Below are 19,268 nucleotides of genomic sequence, written 5' to 3' on the forward strand. Positions count from 1 at the left end.
GCTGAGGCTTAGGCGATTTAAAAAAATGAGACTAATTGTTCGAATTTGCTGAGTTCATTGAAGTCCCAAAAATTGGACACACATTTGATTTGCATTGAATCAATTCGCTCATCTCTACAACATGTACTTTAAATGGTGGGTGCTGGTGTATGGTGCGGATATAGAAGCTACACAGATGACACCAGTTTGTTACTGCTGCGTACGGACTTACCTTATATCCCTACAGCATTGTCAGGGATTCCAACACAGCGACAACACCGGGGAGATCACGCGATATCTCACCGTGGCGTCACGCTGTCAGTATTTAGTCCGGAATCGCGAGCACGCGATCCAGACTACTCGCTACATCAATATCGTCAAGCGACCAGTGAGAGTATGGCGTCACACCTCTGGGTTCCAAAGCCTGGAATCCGTGTTTTCGCCCCGTACTGTCACTATCAGCTTCACGATAGTCCGATTATTAATATTATTCTCTGCCACCACCATCCAGCTTTGAAATATAATGCAGGCCTGGGCGGACGCCTGCGTTTTGGTAGCGTATATGGCTTCGGGGAAGGGAACAATTACAGAACAAAAGAAACAGAACTATTAAGTTTTATATTTAATCCAAAAGGGAGGCACTTTTTAGGAAAAATATTATACAAGGATGTTACAAAGAAGACTTTAAAATACACAAGCAGTTACATAAAATAAACAGGATAAAAGAAGACAACTTACACTATATAGTTCGCAGGGACGAATCAGCATAGGTGGAGGAGGGGCTCCCCAATTGGTTTGAGCGTTATCGAACCCAACCTGTTGCTTATAATCCTTATAACCCCTGGCAATGAGTGCTCCTCTAATGTCCATGGGTTCTCTTATACTGAATGGGAGATATGGCCACACGTCACCTGTGGTGACATCATGTGGGCCGGTCTACAGCCTGTACATTTTTATTAAAAACGCTAACTTCTGTAATAACTCATCGCTCGTTGATCACAGAAGCGTGCAAACGACACCATTTTTTCCCTTATGATTTCATCTTCAGTTAGAGACCACACATCGCATAGTTGCAGTCTGCTATTCAGGTTTTTTTTTGTGCTACAGCTCCCCGATTCTGCTTGCAGCCATGGAAAACTATGGATACATTCCTGGGCTGATTCTGTCACTAGAAATATAGGTCCCATTATTGCCAGATGTATGGAACTCACAATATTTCATATTTCGTTTTGTACTCGGATTGTCTGGAGATCTTTCTAAGCTTGGGAAAGCAACTTTCCCAGTTACAAGCAAATTAGTGCATTCCTGCCAGTAATTACCCCCCTGAGTGTGCCAGGGACAAGAGCTTGCTTCCTAATGAAGTTATAACACTCCTTGGCTGGCATTTGTTTGTGTAAGCCATTTCTCATGTGTGTGTTAATTGGGGCTTTTGTGCTAAGCAGAAGGGGAATAAGGGAGCGGGGTGAACATCTAATATCTTTGTCAGGCAAATATGGAAGAACATTTTCCTGACAATAATATTTCCCTGACAAGTATAAAGCCTTAAATGCCCCTGAACAACCGATACTTGCCTGTAAGTGAATGTCCTCAAGTCTGCCATCTTTGTACGTCATAGGAGATCACTAAATTTATAATACACTGTAATAAAGTATTGTAGAGTTTTGTACCTGTGATTAAAGGGGTTATCTGTGACTTTTTTTTCAATGACTTTAAGAACTAACAGTCAGATAGTTGTTAACTATGCCGTTGTGCTTGGCTCTAATCTCTGCCAGTACAGATCGGTTATAGGCAGCTCCAGCTGGCAATTCAGCTGCTTGTCTGATGTCACATCAACAGAGCAGCAGCTTCTCTTCCACTCTGCTCTGTTGACGGGGCGTGACTGCTGATATCATGCCGATTGACAGCCGACTCCATGCTGCCTAACTGCGGGAAGCCTGCTGCCAATTAACATGACATCAAAAGTCACACTCCATCAACAGAGCAACTACTCTGTTGACATGGAACAGCTGAATCACCGGTCGGTGACCACTCTCAACTTGCACCAGATAGAATAGGCAGGTAGTTGGAAACTACCTGCCAGTTATTTTTTAGGTCGATAGTAAAAAAAAAAAAAGTCCTGGACAACCTCTTTAAGTGATTACAGGTTCAAATCTCCATGGCTAGAAAATGATTTGAAAACAACTAGCTTTTTAATAAAAAAAAAAAGCCCAAAAAAAAACCCCACCACCCCTTTAAGGCTGTGTGCCCACGTAGCGTTTTTCAAGCGTTTATGCTGCGGAATTTCCGCAGCGGAAACGCTTGTGAAACGCTAGGTAATCCGCACCCCATGGTCCCCAAGGGGATTCCGCATGTTCTATGCACATGCTGCGGATTTTTCCGCAGCGTTTATGCTGCGTACAAAAATCCGCAGCATGTCATTTAATTTTGCGGAAGCGCAGCGGAACTCCCGCCATTGACTTGCATTGAGACGCATAGAAACCGCGACTGTACATTTTTACAAGCGGCTTCTATGCGTCTCTATGTGCGGATGGTACCCAGTTCTGGAGGAGAGGAGACTCTCATCCAGACCTGGGTACCATTGTACCTGTAAAAAAGAATAAAATAACAAATAAAGTTTATATTCACCTGTCCGGCGTCTTCTCTCTGAATGCCAGCAGCGCTGAAGGACCTTCGGTGACGTCACAGTCATGTGACCGCAGGCCCTTCACCGCTCTGTCTCGCGATATGCCGGCAGCCGGGAACCAGACAGGAACGAGCGCTGCTGCACACACCGGGGCCTCGGGGGTGAGTATAGCTTTATTTGTTTTAATTTTTACGGTTCACACTATATAAATCCATGCCGTTTGCATGGATTTATATAGTGTGACCTGGTTGTCAAGCACTTTCCAAGTGATGCTATCGCCTGGAAAGTGCTTGTCAATCTGCATGCGGAAACGCATGTGAACCCGCATGTGGATCCGCATGTATTCTGCAGGAAAAACGCATGCACAATCTGCATGCGTTTTTTCTGCCAGGGAGATGCAGAAATGCTGCAGAAATTTTCTGCTTCATTTCTGCATCGTGGGCACATAGCCTTACAATTTTTTTAAAAAAGCTATAAAGTGAAAAATATAATAACATTATTTATCCTAAGCTGGTAACTGCAAATCTTTGCTTATTTCTAGTATGTTCACACATGGAAGATTTATTGCAGAAGATAATGTGACGCTCCCATTAGTCTGTTAGTCTAAATAGAGTTTGCAGAAGTCCATGACAATGAGACTTTCATATGTAAAAAAAATGTAAATACTTTTATGCCCAAAAATGACAAAAGTATTCTCGAAGTGATACCTTTATTGGCTAACCAGAAAAAAAAAAAAAAATAAATAAAATAAATAAATATATATATATATATATATATATATATATATATATATATATATATATATATATATATATATATACACACACATATACACAGCACAGACCAAAAGTTTGGACACATCTTACACATCTTCTCATTTAAAGATTTTTCTGTATTTTCATGACTATGAAAATTGTACATTCACACTGAAGGCATCAAAACTATGAATTAACACATGTGGAATTATATACTTAACAAAAAAGTGTGAAACAACTGAAAATATGTCTTATATTCTAGGTTCTTCAAAGTAGCCACCTTTTGCTTTGATGACTGCTTTGCACACTCTTGGCATTCTCTTGATGAGCTTCAAGAGGTAGTCACCGGAAATGGTTTTCACTTCACAGGTGTGCCCTGTCAGGTTTATAAGTGGGATTTCTTGCCTTATAAATGTGGTTGGGACCATCAGTTGTGTTGTGCAGAAGTCTGGTGGATACACAGCTGATAGTCCTACTGAATAGACTGTTAGAATTTGTATTATGGCAAGAAAAAAGCAGCTAAGTAAAGAAAAACGAGTGGCCATCATTACTTTAAGAAATGAAGGTCAGTCAGTCCGAAAAATTGGGAAAACTTTGAATGTGTCCCCAAGTGCAGTTTCAAAAACCATCAAGCGCTACAAAGAAACTGGCTCACATGAGGACCACCCCAGGAAAGGAAGACCAAGAGTCACCTCTGCTTCTGAAGATAAGTTTATCCGAGTCACCAGCCTCAGAAATCGCAGGTTAACAGCAGCTCAGATTAGAGACCAGGTCAATGCCACACAGAGTTCTAGCAGCAGACACATCTCTTCAACAACTGTTAAGAGGAGACTTTGTGCAGCAGGCCTTCATGGTAAAATAGCTGCTAGGAAACCACTGCTAAGGACAAGCAACAAGCAGAAGAGACTTGTTTCGGCTAAAGAACACAAGGAATGGACATTAGACTAGTGGAAATCTGTGCTTTGGTCTGAGGAGTCCAAATTTGAGATCGTTGGTTCCAACCACCGTGTCTTTGTGCGACGCAGAAAAGGTGAACGGATGGACTCTACATGCCTGGTTCCCACCGTGAAGCATGGAGGAGGAGGTGTGATGGTGTGGGGGTGCTATGCTGGTGACACTGTTGGGGATTTATTCAAAATTGAAGGCATACTGAACCAGCATAGCTACCACAGCATCTTGCAGCGGCATGCTATTCCATCCGGTTTGCGTTTAGTTGGACCATCATTTATTTTTCAACAGGACAATGACCCCAAACACACCTCCAGGCTGTGTAAGGGCTATTTGACCAAGGAGGAGAGTGATGGGGTGCTACGCCAGATGACCTGGCCTCCATAGTCACCAGAACTGAACCCAATTGAGATGGTTTGGCGTGAGCTGGACCGCAGAGTGAAGGCAAAAGGGCCAACAAGTGCTAAACATCTCTGGGAACTCCTTCAAGATTTTTGGAAGACCATTTCCGGTGACTACCTCTTGAAGCTCATCAAGAGAATGCCAAGAGTGTGCAAAGCAGTCATCAAAGCAAAAGGTGGCTACTTTGAAGAATCTAGAATACAAGACATATTTTCAGTTGTTTCACACTTTTTTGTTAAGTATATAATTCCACATGTGTTAATTCATAGTTTTGATGCCTTCAGTGTGAATGTACAATTTTCATAGTCATGAAAATACAGAAAAATCTTTAAATGAGAAGGTGTGTCCAAACTTTTGGTCTGTACTGTATCTGCATAGATGTTGGTAAGCAAACAGTTCATCTTAAGTGAACCCCAAATTTCCCTCGGTGGCATCCATGATAATGGCTTGAGTATCCTGTTACATAATGGCATACTACTGCTGGAAACCAATGGCTGAAGGAGCACAAGCAGGAACAGCAAGCGGTAGTAGAAGTTCTTGTAGTTAGCAAAAGGAGTTATAGGGAAACAATCCATAGATAGGTGAGAACAATCTAGTTAAGAATGTTCAGGAGCTAACAGCTAGACACAATACTCAAGAAATGAGTGAGAGATCTATGTGGCTTTAAGTAGGCCCAAACAGGAAACAAGATGGATCCCACAGGTTCAGAATCTGCCATATTAGTAAAGGGCAATTGCAGAACATAACAGCAGCCTCCAGTGGTAAGGAGTGGAATTGCAGCACAATTATTAAAGGTGAACAATAGCAGCCATTAGTGGTCAAACTTTAGGACAACTGGAATTCTGACAACCATATAGCGGGTGGGAGGTTGTTCTACTTATCTCTACCCCAGGGTGTGGCCTGGGGTTTAAATAGACGGCCTGCTGAGGTATTCAGTGTTCAGTATGTCTAGAGAGGCTAATTTCAGAGAGGTGGTGTTGTGCTAACCTGAACTGTTTGTTTGCTAAACCCTGAGTGGGCGGATCCCCACTACCACAAGGACTGCGCTTTGTGTTACCACTTTGTTTTGTTTTCCTGTTTTTCCCAAAGGCCGTGTTTATTTTGATGGACTCTATATTGGTTTATGCCGCATTCTAATAAACCAAAAAGAAATTTAAAAAGAGACAGCCTTCCTGTGTCTACCTCCGTCTGCAGCCGATCTACAACAGGTGGTGGAGAATGCGGGCAACATTCCAGGAACACGTTTAGCGGCTGTGGACAAACCGCATGCCCTGGGTAAAGTCGGCCATAAGCCAGGAAACGACAACAGACAGCATGGAGGACCTGATTAAGCACCTTGCGAAAGCCCTGCAAGAGACAAGTAAGCTGCTTATGCAACAGATCCATCAACAGCAGCAACAAGACAGCAGCAGCAGCAGTTGTTCACAGAGGTTCATGGGAGGCTGGCAGCCCCTCCCCCAACTCCAGGTGATGACTCCTATGTCTGGAAGGCATTTATTAATGACCATGTAGGGGGCATACAGAGTAATATTTCAATATTTGCAGATGACAGTAAACTCTGCAGGGTAATCAATACAGAGGAGGACAATTTTATATTACAGGAGGATCTATGTAAACTAGAAGCTTGGGCTGATAAATGGCAAATGAGCTTTAATGGGGATAAATGTAAGGTAATGCACTTGGGCAGAGGAAATAAAATGTATAATTATATGCTTAATTGTAAAACACTGGGCAAAACTGTAACTGAAAAAGACCTGGGTGTATTGGTGGACGACAAGCTCACGTTTAGTGGCCAGTGTCAGGCAGCTGCTGCAAAGGCAAATCAAATAATGGGATGCATTAAAAGAGGCATAGATGTTCATGAGGAGAACATAATTTTACCTCTATACAAGTCATTAGTGCGACCACACTTAGAATACTGTGTACAGTTCTGGTCTCCGGTGTATAAGAAAGACATAGCTGAACTAGAGAGGGTGCAGAGAAGAGCAACCAAGGTTATTAGAGGACTGGGGGGTCTGAAATACCAAGACCATTACACTTGGGGTTATTTACTGTGGAAAAAAAGAAGACTTAGGGGTGATCTTATTACTATGTACAAGTATATGAGGGGACAGTACAAAGACCTTTCTACTGATCTTTTTACTCTGAGGCCAGAGACGGGGACAAGGGGGCATCTTCTACGTCTGGAGGAAAGAAGGTTTAATCATGATCACAGACGGGGATTCCTTACTGTAAGAGCAGTGAGACTATGGAACTCTCTGCCGCATGATGTTGTAATGAGTGATTCACTGTTAAAATTTAAGAAGGGCATGGATGCCTTTCTTGAAAAGTATAATATTACAGGCTATAAATACTAGATTCCTTGATAGGGCGTTGATCCAGGGAACTAGTCTGATTGTCGTATGGAGTCAGGAAGGAATTTTTTTCCCCAATGTGGAGCTTAGTGTTTGCCACATGTTTTTTTTTGCCTTCCTCTGGATCAACATGTTAGGCTATGGGTTGAACTAGATGGACTTAGTCTTCCTTCAACCTTAAAAACTATGTTACTATGTTACCCCAGCTGATCAGGTTGAGGGGGTGTTTGAGTGGGTAGCAGAACAGGAAAAGCTGCCACCAGAGCAGTGGGCGGAGGTGCTGGCCCCCTATCTGACTGGCGAGCCCCAAAAAGCTTATTATAACCTGGCTTTAAAGGATGCCCAGGAATATTCAAAGTTAAAAACTGAGAGAATGGCACGCTCAGGGGTGACTATGTCAGTATGAGCTCAAAGGGTCTGCCACTGGGCATATTGCGGTGATAAACCTCATCGCTCCCAAATGTTCGATCTCCTGCATCTAGTACAGAAATGGTTGCAGCCGGAGTCCTCCACCCCGGCCCAGATGGTAGAACGGGTCGTGATGGACAGGTTTATCCACTCCCTTCCCAGGCCAATGCAGACCTGGGTTGCCCGAGGGGACCCCCGAATTGCGGACGACATGGCTGGCATAGCAGAAAGGTACCAGGTGGTTGAGAGGTCCCTAAGGAAGCAGGGTGGTGTTGCAGTGCTGACAGCACTGATTGTGCATAGGCAGAAATCTGTCAAACAGTGGTGGAGGCAGGGCTGGACTACATGGCAGCAGGTTTATCTTCTAGTAATAATCTCCTCATGATAAAACAGGGATTCTATAAAAACGACACTAAGCAGCCCAATAAGTGACACATTGCTGCAATCAGGGGCGGATTAAGAGTAGCAAGGGCCCCGGGCAGTTTTGAAGGTGCGGCCCCGCCCCCACACACACACACCCCTGATGTATCACGTGACATGTCACATGATTCCCTGTGATAAATCATGTGATAGTTCACGTGAAATTAATTCGGCACAATATTAATTATAATAATTTTTTTAGGCTGTGTGCCCACTATGCGTTTTTTAAGCGTTTCCGCAGCAGCAATTCCGCTGCAGAAAAGCTTAAAAAATGCTTGGCAGAAGGCCTGCAATCTTCCCCAATGATAATCCGCATGTGCTGTGCACATGCTGCGGAAATTTCCGCTGCGGATTATCATTGCGGAAAAATCCGGAGCACTACCAATTATTTTGCGGAAGCGCGGCGCTTTCGCCGCTATTGACTTGCATTAGAACACATGGAATCCGCATCACTGCATCTGCACATGCAGAATCCATGCGTTTCAATGTGCGGATGGTACCCGGGTTTGGAGAAGAGGAGACTCTCCTCCGCACCCGGGTACCACAGAAGCTGTAAAAAAAGAATAAAATAAAAAATAAATATTATACTTACCTTCTGATGGTCCCCGGTGTCTTTATCCGATGCGTCCTGGCTTGCCGGCAGCTCGCGATGGTCTGAAAAGGACCTGCCGTAACGTCATTTAGTCATGTGACGGGTCACGCGACCGCTGACGTCGGCAGGCCATCAGAAGGTAATTATATATTTATTTTTTACCATTCTTTTACGGTCACACTATATAAATCCATGCCGGATGCTAAAATTGCTTGGAAAGCGCTTGTCAACCCGCATGCCGAAATGCATGTGAAGAATGCTTCACATCCGCAAGTCCCTGGCAGGAAAAACGCATGTACAATCCGCATGTACAATCCACATGTACAATCCGCATGTGCAATCCGCATGTACAATCCGCATGCGTTTTTTCTGCCAGGGAGATGCAGAAACGCTCAAAAAAAATCCGGAGCATTTCTGCATCGTGGGCACATAGCCTTACATTAATTGTATGACTCAATATTGAGCACACGTAGCCATCTATACACAGCAGGAGGCCGCACGTAGCCATCTATACAGAGCAGGAGGCCGCACGGAGCCATATATACACAGCGGGAGGCCGCACGGAGCCATCTATACACAGCGGGAGGCTGCACGGCGCCATCTATACACAGCGGGAGGCCGCACGGCGCCATCTATACACAGCGGGAGGCCGCACGATGCCATCTATACACAGCGGGAGGCCGCATGGCGCCATCTATACACAGCGGGAGGCCGCACGGCACCACCTATACACAGCGGGAGGCCGCACGGCGCCACCTATACACAGCGAGAGGCCGCACGGTGCCATTTATACACAGCGGGAGGCCGCACGGCGCCATCTATACACAGCGGGAGGCCGCACGGCGCCACCTATACACAGCGGAAGGCCGCACGGCGCCACCTATACACAGCGGGAGGCCGCACGGCGCCATCTATACACAGCAGGGGGCCGCACGATGCCATCTATACACAGTGGGAGATCGCATGGCGCCATCTATACACAGCGGGAGGCCGCATGGCGCCATCTATACACAGCAGTACGCCGCACGATGCCATCTATACACAGCGGGAGGCCGCACGGCGCCATCTATACACAGCGGGAGGCCGCATGGCGCCATCTATACACAGCGGGAGGCCGCACGGCACCACCTATACACAGCGGGAGGCCGCACGGCGCTACCTATACACAGCGAGAGGCCGCACGGTGCCATCTATACACAGCGGGAGGCCGCACGGCGCCATCTATGCACAGCGGGAGGCCGCACGGCGCCACCTATACACAGCGGGAGGCCGCACGGCGCCACCTATACACAGCGGGAGGCCGCACGGCGCCATCTATACACAGCAGGGGGCCGCACGATGCCATCTATACACAGTGGGAGGTCGCATGGCGCCATGTATACACAGCGGGAGGCCGCATGGCGCCATCTATACACAGCGGTACGCCGTACGATGCCATCTATACACAGTGGGAGGCCGCATGGCGCCATGTATACACAGCGGGAGGCCGCATGGCGCCATCTATACACAGCGGGAGGCCGCACGGCGCCATCTATGCACAGCGGGGCGCCGCACGATGTCATCTATACACAGTGGGAGGCCGCACGGCGCCATCTATACACAGCGGGAGGCCGCACGGCGCCATCTATACACAGCGGGAGGCCGCACGGCGACACCTATACACAGCAGGAGGCCACACAGTGCCACCTATACACAGCGGGAGGCCGCACGGCGCCATCTATACACAGCAGGGGGCCGCACAATGCTATCTATACACAGTGGGAGGCCGCACGGCGCCATCTATACACAGCAGGAGGCCGCACGGCGACACCTATACACAGCGGGAGGCCGCACGGCGCCACCTATACACAGCGGGAGGCCGCACGGCACCATCTATACACAGCAGGGGGCCGCACGATGCCATCTATACACAGTGGGAGGCCGCACGGCGCCATCTATACACCGCAGGGGGCTGCACAGCGCCATCTATACACAGCGGAGGCCGCACGGCTCCATCTATACACAGCGGGAGGCCGCACGGCGCCATCTATACAGAGCGGGAGGCCGCACGGCGCCATCTATACAGAGCGGGAGGCCGCACGGCGCCATCTATACACAGCGGGGGGGCGCACGGCGCCATCTATACACAGCAGGAGGCCGCACATAGCCATCTATACACAGCGGGAGGCCGCACGGCGCCACCTATACACAGCGGAAGGCCGCACGGCGCCACCTATACACAGCGGGAGGCCGCACGGCGCCATCTATACACAGTGGGAGATCGCATGGCGCCATCTATACACAGCGGGAGGCCGCATGGCGCCATCTATACACAGCGGTACGCCGCACGATGCCATCTATACACAGCGGTACGCCGCACGATGCCATCTATACACAGCGGGAGGCCGCACGGCGCCATCTATACACAGCGGGAGGCCGCATGGCGCCATCTATACACAGCGGGAGGCCGCACGGCACCACCTATACACAGCGGGAGGCCGCACGGCGCTACCTATACACAGCGAGAGGCCGCACGGTGCCATCTATACACAGCGGGAGGCCGCACGGCGCCATCTATGCACAGCGGGAGGCCGCACGGCGCCACCTATACACAGCGGGAGGCCGCACGGCGCCACCTATACACAGCGGGAGGCCGCACGGCGCCATCTATACACAGCAGGGGGCCGCACGATGCCATCTATACACAGTGGGAGGTCGCATGGCGCCATGTATACACAGCGAGAGGCCGCATGGCGCCATCTATACACAGCGGTACGCCGTACGATGCCATCTATACACAGTGGGAGGCCGCATGGCGCCATGTATACACAGCGGGAGGCCGCATGGCGCCATCTATACACAGCGGGAGGCCGCACGGCGCCATCTATGCACAGCGGGGCGCCGCACGATGCCATCTATACACAGTGGGAGGCCGCACGGCGCCATCTATACACAGCGGGAGGCCGCACGGCGCCATCTATACACAGCGGGAGGCCGCACGGCGACACCTATACACAGCGGGAGGCCACACAGTGCCACCTATACACAGCGGGAGGCCGCACGGCGCCATCTATACACAGCAGGGGGCCGCACAATGCTATCTATACACAGTGGGAGGCCGCACGGCGCCATCTATACACAGCGGGAGGCCGCAGGGCGACACCTATACACAGCGGGAGGCCGCACGGCGCCACCTATACACAGCGGGAGGCCGCACGGCGCCATCTATACACAGCAGGGGGCCGCACGATGCCATCTATACACAGTGGGAGGCCGCACGGCGCCATCTATACACCGCAGGGGGCTGCACAGCGCCATCTATACACAGCGGAGGCCGCACGGTTCCATCTATACACAGCGGGAGGCCGCACGGCGCCATCTATACAGAGCGGGAGGCCGCACGGCGCCATCTATACAGAGTGGGAGGCCGCACGGCGCCATCTATACACAGCGGGGGGGCGCACGGCGCCATCTATACACAGCGGGAGGCCACACGATGCCATCTATACACAGCAGGGGGACGCACGATGCCATCTATACACAGTGGGAGGCCACACGGCGCCATCTATACACAGCAGGAGGCCGCACATAGCCATCTATACACAGCGGGAGGCCGCACGGCGCCCCCCCCAGATACAGCAGGAGGCCGCACGGCGCCATCTATACTCAGCAGGAGGCCGCACGCAGTCACGCACGCAGTCACGCACACACACAAACATATACAGACATATACATACATGCATAAACACATTTGAAACACAAAAATACATATAAACAGACATCACACAATGATATCTGCCTACACACACACACACACACACACAGACACACAGTCACACACACACACAGACACACTCACCATCCCCCGGCTCGGCTCCAGTCCTCCTACTCTTTTCCGGTGTAGCACTGCAGGCCGGGTGCGCACTGCGTGACGTCACAGCTAGGAGACATGGCCGCGCACAGGTCCGTGTCTCCTAGCAGTGACGCGGCCAGGCCAGCACAGGGAAGTTAACTGCTGCAGTGCTGGCCCGGCCGAAGGAAAAGCAGCGGCCGTGCGCCGCTGCTGGGGGAGCGGTACGGGGGCCCCCCCCGCCACTGTCTGTCGGTATGTGCCGCGGCGCCGCACATATAATGAGGGCAATCTGGCCATAGACACCCCGGAACCTCAGGCCCCCTGGAGGATCGAGGCCCCGGGCGGTAGCCCGAATTGCCCTCATTATAAACCACCTATGGCTGCAATCAGAGTCTCCGCCCCTACACTATGCTGCTCTCAGATTAGGTGGCAAAAGCCTGGTGACAGATTCTTTTTAACAGTCATTATCTTACTTAGTATGAGGCCATCAGGTGTTTAAAATGTATAGCAGTGTGCAGATCCACCTAATGAGCTGGGTGCTGGTGGACGCCATCTGCTGTCTCTCTCCCCACAGCTAGTGTAAAGTACAGTACAGCTCTAGACAAATTTTATTCAGAAAATTCTGGCTTTATTGGGGATAAATCCGGAATCCCAATTTATATCGCACTCACACTCAAAAGCAGTCAGAAAACTTAGAACTGGGGTGCTGCCTGAAAAACTGACAACACATTTTCTTTAGTTTAGGCTATGTTCACACTATCAGTATTTGGTCAGTATTTTACCTCAGTATTTGTAAGCCAAAACCAGGAGTGGGTGAGAAATGCAGAAGTGATGACGTGTTTCTATTGTACTTTTCCTCTGACTGCACCAATCCTGGTTTTGGCTTACAAATACTGACCAAATACTGAACATGTGAATGTGACCCTAATAAAACAGTGACTGTAGTAAAGTCAAAATAGAATATTGCACAAAAGCTCTTGTTAGCTGAAGACATTCACATATCAATATTATATACAAAGTGAAAAACACTTCATTCACCATAACACGTTATCAGTGCTTATAAAGGGAATGTTTGTAAAAAATGCTGTTACCTGTGTAAAGATTTTGTACTGTTCATCTACTTCATATAGGCCACTAACCTCCATCTTGGTGGACACTACTTCTCAAGCGCAGTGATCCACTGATTTGGAAATAAAGGAGGATAGTGTGAAAAACCTGCAATTTCCATCATTAAAAAAGGGGCAAAACACAAAAGCATATTGTCTGCATCTACATCTTTACTAAATTCATATAAAAATCAGTTAAATAAAATGTTGCTAAATAATTCCAACTTCCATCACTACATCTATACACTACACATTATGACATGATTCGTTATACAGGCTATCAGGCCCATACAATGTATTGGGGGTGTTCAAGCGGAGGGAGAATGAGACCTCTGCACTCGATTTATGGGAAATAAAAGGTACAATGTTGGGAACCAGGTTTGCAATAATTTATTGAAGAAGGCCTCTAAAACAATAGCAGCTGTTAGCAGGCCGGTGGGAGAAAGTCCACAGGTAAGTTTGTGTCTATTATTTGTACCATCTGCACTGCCTCGATGGTGGATGTGCGTCTTTTACGAGTAGCCGTTGGAGCATAATGGTCAGCATCTAAAGAGATCTCTAAAACTTTGTGTTCTATGGTCCATAGAATTACAGAATATCTGATGAGTCTTTTTGCCAATTATATCTTGTCAGTTGGAATCTGAAAGACAATTAAATAAGAAATAAATTAGTGACACAATAATTATAGCAAAAGCAAAATATAAGTAAGCTAATAACCACTTTATTCTTGAAAACAAATCAATGTAGTGCATCCCATATAACTCTTTTCTGTGATGCAGAATGGGGCTAACGGAAATGTCTCATGGCATTTTAGTTTCCATAGTTGGATGTAAGTATGTAGAAGTAGAATTTTCTTCTCCCTACGTTGACTATAATGAGGTAAACACTTACTTTATGTTTTGTCTCTATAAATGATGCAGCAGTGTGTATGTGTGCTTAACCCCTTAATGACGACTCTAAAGACCAAATTTATTGATCACCCATGACAGCACCATGAGAGAGGGGATCCGCCCACCAAGGACAGGAAACCTACAGGCTAAAAAGGGCAGCTCTTCTCTGTCGCATCAGTTGGTTTCCTGTCCTTGACAGGGGAGCCTCATGCAGGCTTACGGGTTTCCGTGGAATAAGATGAAGAATTTCCTCCCCAGGCCTGGCCGGCCAGTTCAGACAGGGTTCCCTTCTCTGCCTCAGGCGGTGAAGGGACCCTGGAAGTGCCACGGTGGGTCCAAGGGGGCTTTCTGTGCGGGCGCAGGTGAGAGGCATCCCCGAGTGGTGATGGGCTGCTCTGGCATGGCTCATAGGCGCCTCTCTCAATGGAGTTGCCAAACCGGAAGAGCGCGGTCCCAGAAGTAAGGAGTACGGTTGGGGAAGGGGCCAAGTGATGCGGCCAGGGGCACGAACAAATGATGCTGCTGGTGAGGTGGACGGGGGCGCATCTAAATAACGCGCCGGTGACAAGGCAGGGAGTGACTGAGCGACCAATCACGCGTGTTCCAATGTGGGCGGGGGGCGCGCTGGTCGTTTGCGGGTTGTTTGTTGGAGACACGTGACCCGGAAATGCCGGATACCGAGAGAGCACAGAGTCCAGTGTATTTAAAGGAGCTGGTGTTAATGCTCAGGAAAAAGGATATAGTGTTAGGGATCGCTCCTCTGTGTCGGATGCTTCGGATAGTGGCCCAGAGCGCCATTGTTTTTCACTAGAAGTGGACAGACTAGTGAAAGCAGTCAGATCCACGATGGGCATTGTGAATGCTAGGCCAGAAAAATCAATACAGGATATAATGTTCCAGGGCCTAGATCAAAGGAAGTGGAAATCTTTTCCATTTAACAAAAGGATCCAAGCTGTAGTGCAGAAAGAGTGGAAAAAAACGGAGAAGAGAGGCTCTCTTGCTCCAACCCTCAAAAGGAAATAACCTTTTGACAAATCTTCTACATCATTATGGGATAAAGCCCCTAGATTGGATGTGGCAATAACTAAGGGAGTCTGGACTAAGATTGACAAAGCACTTTCTTCTAATGCAAAGAAGTTACTGGCAGAAGAGCAGGCTGTAAGCAAATTCCTTGTATCCCTACTGGGCCAGAATGTCAGGAACATCTCGGACAATCAAGTGTCTGTGGCTTACATAAATCGCCAGGGGGGACTTGATCCAAAACATTGATGGAAGTGACAGATCGCTTATTTCAGCTAGCAGAGGGTCATCTCCATTCCCTGTCGGCCCTGCATATAAAAGAGAAAGAAAATACCAAGGCGGACTTCTTAAGCCGTAATCCTCTAAAACAAGGAGAATGGGTGATGAATCAGGACATCTTCAAACAGATAGCTCGAATGTGGGGTCTCCCGGTCGTAGACCTGTTTGCCAGCAAACTGAACCAAAAGGTCAAGGAGTCTTGTTCTCTAGACCCCAGAGAAAATCCCTTAGCGGTAGATGCTTTCCTGACCCCCTGGGACTTCAGCCTGGCATACGCCTTCAGTCCAATTTCCCTGATCCTGCTGGTCATAATAAAAATCAGGGAAGACAGGGCGAGAATCGTGTTGATTGTCCCTTTCTGGCCCAAGAGGCCATGGTTCTCATGTCTAAGAATGATGTCAGTGTCCAATACATGGGTTCTTCTGGAAATCCCAAATCTCCTTTCTCAAGGCCTAGTATACTATCCACAAGCAGCCAGCCTCCATTAAACGGTGTGCAATTTGAAAGGCCGCTTTAAAGGCAGAGAGGTTTTTCCCATAATCTCATCTCCACGTTGCTTCAGAGTAGGAAGCCATTCACGACCAGAATATATGCTGGAACTTGGAGAAAGTTTTTATCCTTTTCAGGTTCTAGGGTCGAAGAAGGGGCACCAGTGGGGAAGATTCTGAAATTTTTGCAGAAGGGCCTTGAGTTAGAATTGTCCACCAGCACCCTAAAAGTGCAGGTGGCGACTGTCGGGGCTCTGTATAGCTGTGACTTGGCTGGTAATTATTGGGTATCACAATTTATAAAAGCATCATTAAGATCTAGGCCCATTTTTAATGTAAACTTGGTATCATGTGATTTAAATTTGGTCCTGACAGCCTCACCAGACGTTACATTTGAACCCATAGAATTGGCAAAGTTCCTTCACTCAAGACAGCCCTGCTGATAGCATTGCCATCAGCCCAAAGAGTCAGTGATATTCAGGCTCTTTCCATAACTTCTGCGTTTACCAAAATTCCCAAAGTAGCTTTCCGGATCCATAGGATTCAGGAAGTCGTCCTTCCCTCCTTTTGTTCTAATGCAAAGAACCAGAAGGAGGAAAGGTTGCATACTTTGGATGTTAGAAGATGTGTAATCAGATACTTGTCTGCTACAGAAAGATAGAGTTATTTGTGTCCTTCCAGGATTCTAAAAAAAGGGCATGGAGACCCAAAACCCATGATTGCTAAGTGGATTAGGGAGGTCATTTCTCTAGCTTAATCAGCAAGTGGCAAGACAATTCCGGAAAGTTTGAAGGCTCATTCCATTTGGGCCGCGGCAACCTCCTGGGCGGAGAAATCGGATGTCTCAATAGACGAAATTTGTAAGGCAGCAACCTGGTCCTCTCCTTCTACCTTCTATAGGCACAATAGATTGGATATGGGTAAATCTGCCAATCTCACCTTTGGGAGAAGGGTGCTCTAGGAGGTGGCCCCTCCCTAGATTATTATTTTTCTTTGTATTTTTCTCATGGTGCTGTCATGCATGGTCAATAAAGTGTTAGTTACTTACCAGTAACATGATTTTTTGGAACCCATGACAGCACCCTTATATTTCCTCCCATCACGTATGGGTGAGCACTCCTATTGTTAGCATTGTGTTCCACACCTTAGGTTGTTTTGTGGTGATGGTTGTTTTGGCTTGTTTTTATTGTAATAACCATTGGAGGTCCTCTCATGCTCTGTAATCCAACTAATGCGAGGGAGAGATGCTGCCCTTTTTAACCTGTAGGTTTCCTGTCCTTGGTGGGCAACTCCCCTCTCTCATGGTGCTGTCATGGGTTCCAAAAAATCCTATTACCGGTAAGTAACTAGGACTTTTTTTTCCCATAAATATATTTGTCAGTGGCATCATTTTGAGGTACATATAACTTATTAAAGAGAACCTATCAACTGTTTTAACCATGAATGGCATGAATGATAGTCCAGCTGAACTATAGCAGCCATTTATGTTTTACTCGAAAACAATGCCGCATTTCAAAGACATACTATGAAGCCAGTCTAGGTATATGCCTCTCAGATAACTAGAAGGTCGCTGGAGGCTTGTCCCCACCCTGCTCTGCATGACTGACAGGTCTCTATCAATGTGTAGAGAGAGACCTTTAAGTCTAGGTGAGTGGTGCAGGGAGAAACTACCATAGACCGACCTTGGGCTAGTCATCCGTGATGCACAGTTCCTGGTTGGCTATTATAAGTATGTTTTCTCTGAAATGCTGCAGCTCTATAGAACGAAAGCAGCAATTCCAGCATGTTTTTTTTTATAATTAAAACATTCATCACTCAAGATAAATATTGAGCTTTATAGTCCGGGTTATTACAGATGTGTCTATACCAAATATACATACTTTTTGGGGGTTATCTGATTAATTTTTTTTTACATTTTTTAAACACACAAAAACATTTTTATATATTTTTTTCACAATGTTGTTTAGTCCCACAAGGATATATAAAATGTGATACTTAAATTGCATAGATAATACACTGCACTACAATGTACAGCAGCTGAGCTCCCGCAGATGATCACAGTTACAGAAGTAGTGCCCACGCGTGCACCATGACATACATATCCTTCATACAGCACTAAATTACAAGTGCTGATGGCAGATATATATATGCTACACAGCATTAAGGAGTTAATGGCAGCTGTAATTGATGGAAGTTATAGAGAAATGTCATAGAGACTACAGTCTCTACAAACTACAGAGTGGCAAGAGATATGCATGCGCAGCCTTATCTGTCTGCATATTGTTACCAACTATCCCCTAGGAAAGTCTCCAACAGTACCAAAGAGCGATCTTCGCCCACCGGCTGCTGTTCCTGCCTACACAGAACAGCAGAGACAAAAGCTGTTGTTATTGTTCTAGTTGTCAGTGTCAAAACCACAATATTAATTTATTAGTGTTTGTATTAAAGGGGTTTCCAGTAACAATGTCCCGATTTTAGTGCCACTCTCCTAGCCCCACTTCCTTTACTTCTCATTTGTACACAGGCAGTGTTGCTGACATGAGGAGGGCTTGCTCTCTAGCTCAGAATAGGGGGCAGAATAGCTACCATAGAGAGCCACCAGTCAGCCCCCTCCATCACATAACTGACACAGCCTGTGTCAGAACAAACACCGAAGCGCAAGAAAAGGGACCAAGAGGGTGAAGCTAAAGCTGGGATGTCAGTCACAGTAGATTTTAACAATAAAGTAAATTAATAAAATATTAGATTTTATAATAAATAAAATATAATTCTCTGCCACTGAACAATCATTTTACTTTAGTGACAGACATCAATATCTGAAGATTTGATTTTAATATATTGAGCAATAAAAAAAAAATATGAATACAAGAAGAAAAGATGATTGCAATAAAAATACACTAATATTTTTTAAATGTATAAAAAAGTGATATTATTATGTGAATAACATGTGTCAACATTGACCATTATAACAATGAAAACAAAATATCATGTTTAAAAAGTGAAAAAGAAACACTTAAAGTGGCCAGCATATATAACAATAATTTAATTTATAAATCAGAGAAAATAAATAGCATAGACAAATAATTGGTAATGTGATATCTAAGTCATTACAATAATAAAGCAGGTAATTTCTGGTAAACAGTAAAAAAAATCCAAAGAAGCATTCAAAGTT

The 19,268-nt window shown here is 46.8% G+C and overlaps 1 protein-coding gene across 5 annotated transcripts in view; it reads right to left on the bottom strand.

Moving 5' to 3' along the window:
• Positions 1–13,174: 13,174 nt before the first annotated feature.
• Positions 13,175–19,268, bottom strand: part of LOC141257787 (uncharacterized) — a 1,010,546-nt gene continuing 1,004,452 nt past the window's right edge. For all 5 annotated transcript variants that reach the window (XR_012318105.1, XR_012318103.1, XM_073672778.1 and 2 more), the window contains one exon: positions 13,175–14,059. Coding sequence is in view for 3 of the 5 variants with exons in the window: in XM_073672778.1 (XP_073528879.1) it covers position 14,059 (1 nt within the window). In the remaining 2 variants the exon portion in view is untranslated. The remainder of the gene's footprint in view (positions 14,060–19,268) is intronic.

Source organism: Phyllobates terribilis, unplaced genomic scaffold (genome assembly GCF_046119375.1).
Source record: "Phyllobates terribilis strain yellow unplaced genomic scaffold, ASM4611937v1 Scaffold_3__8_contigs__length_932513732, whole genome shotgun sequence".
Lineage (NCBI taxonomy): Eukaryota > Metazoa > Chordata > Amphibia > Anura > Dendrobatidae > Phyllobates > Phyllobates terribilis.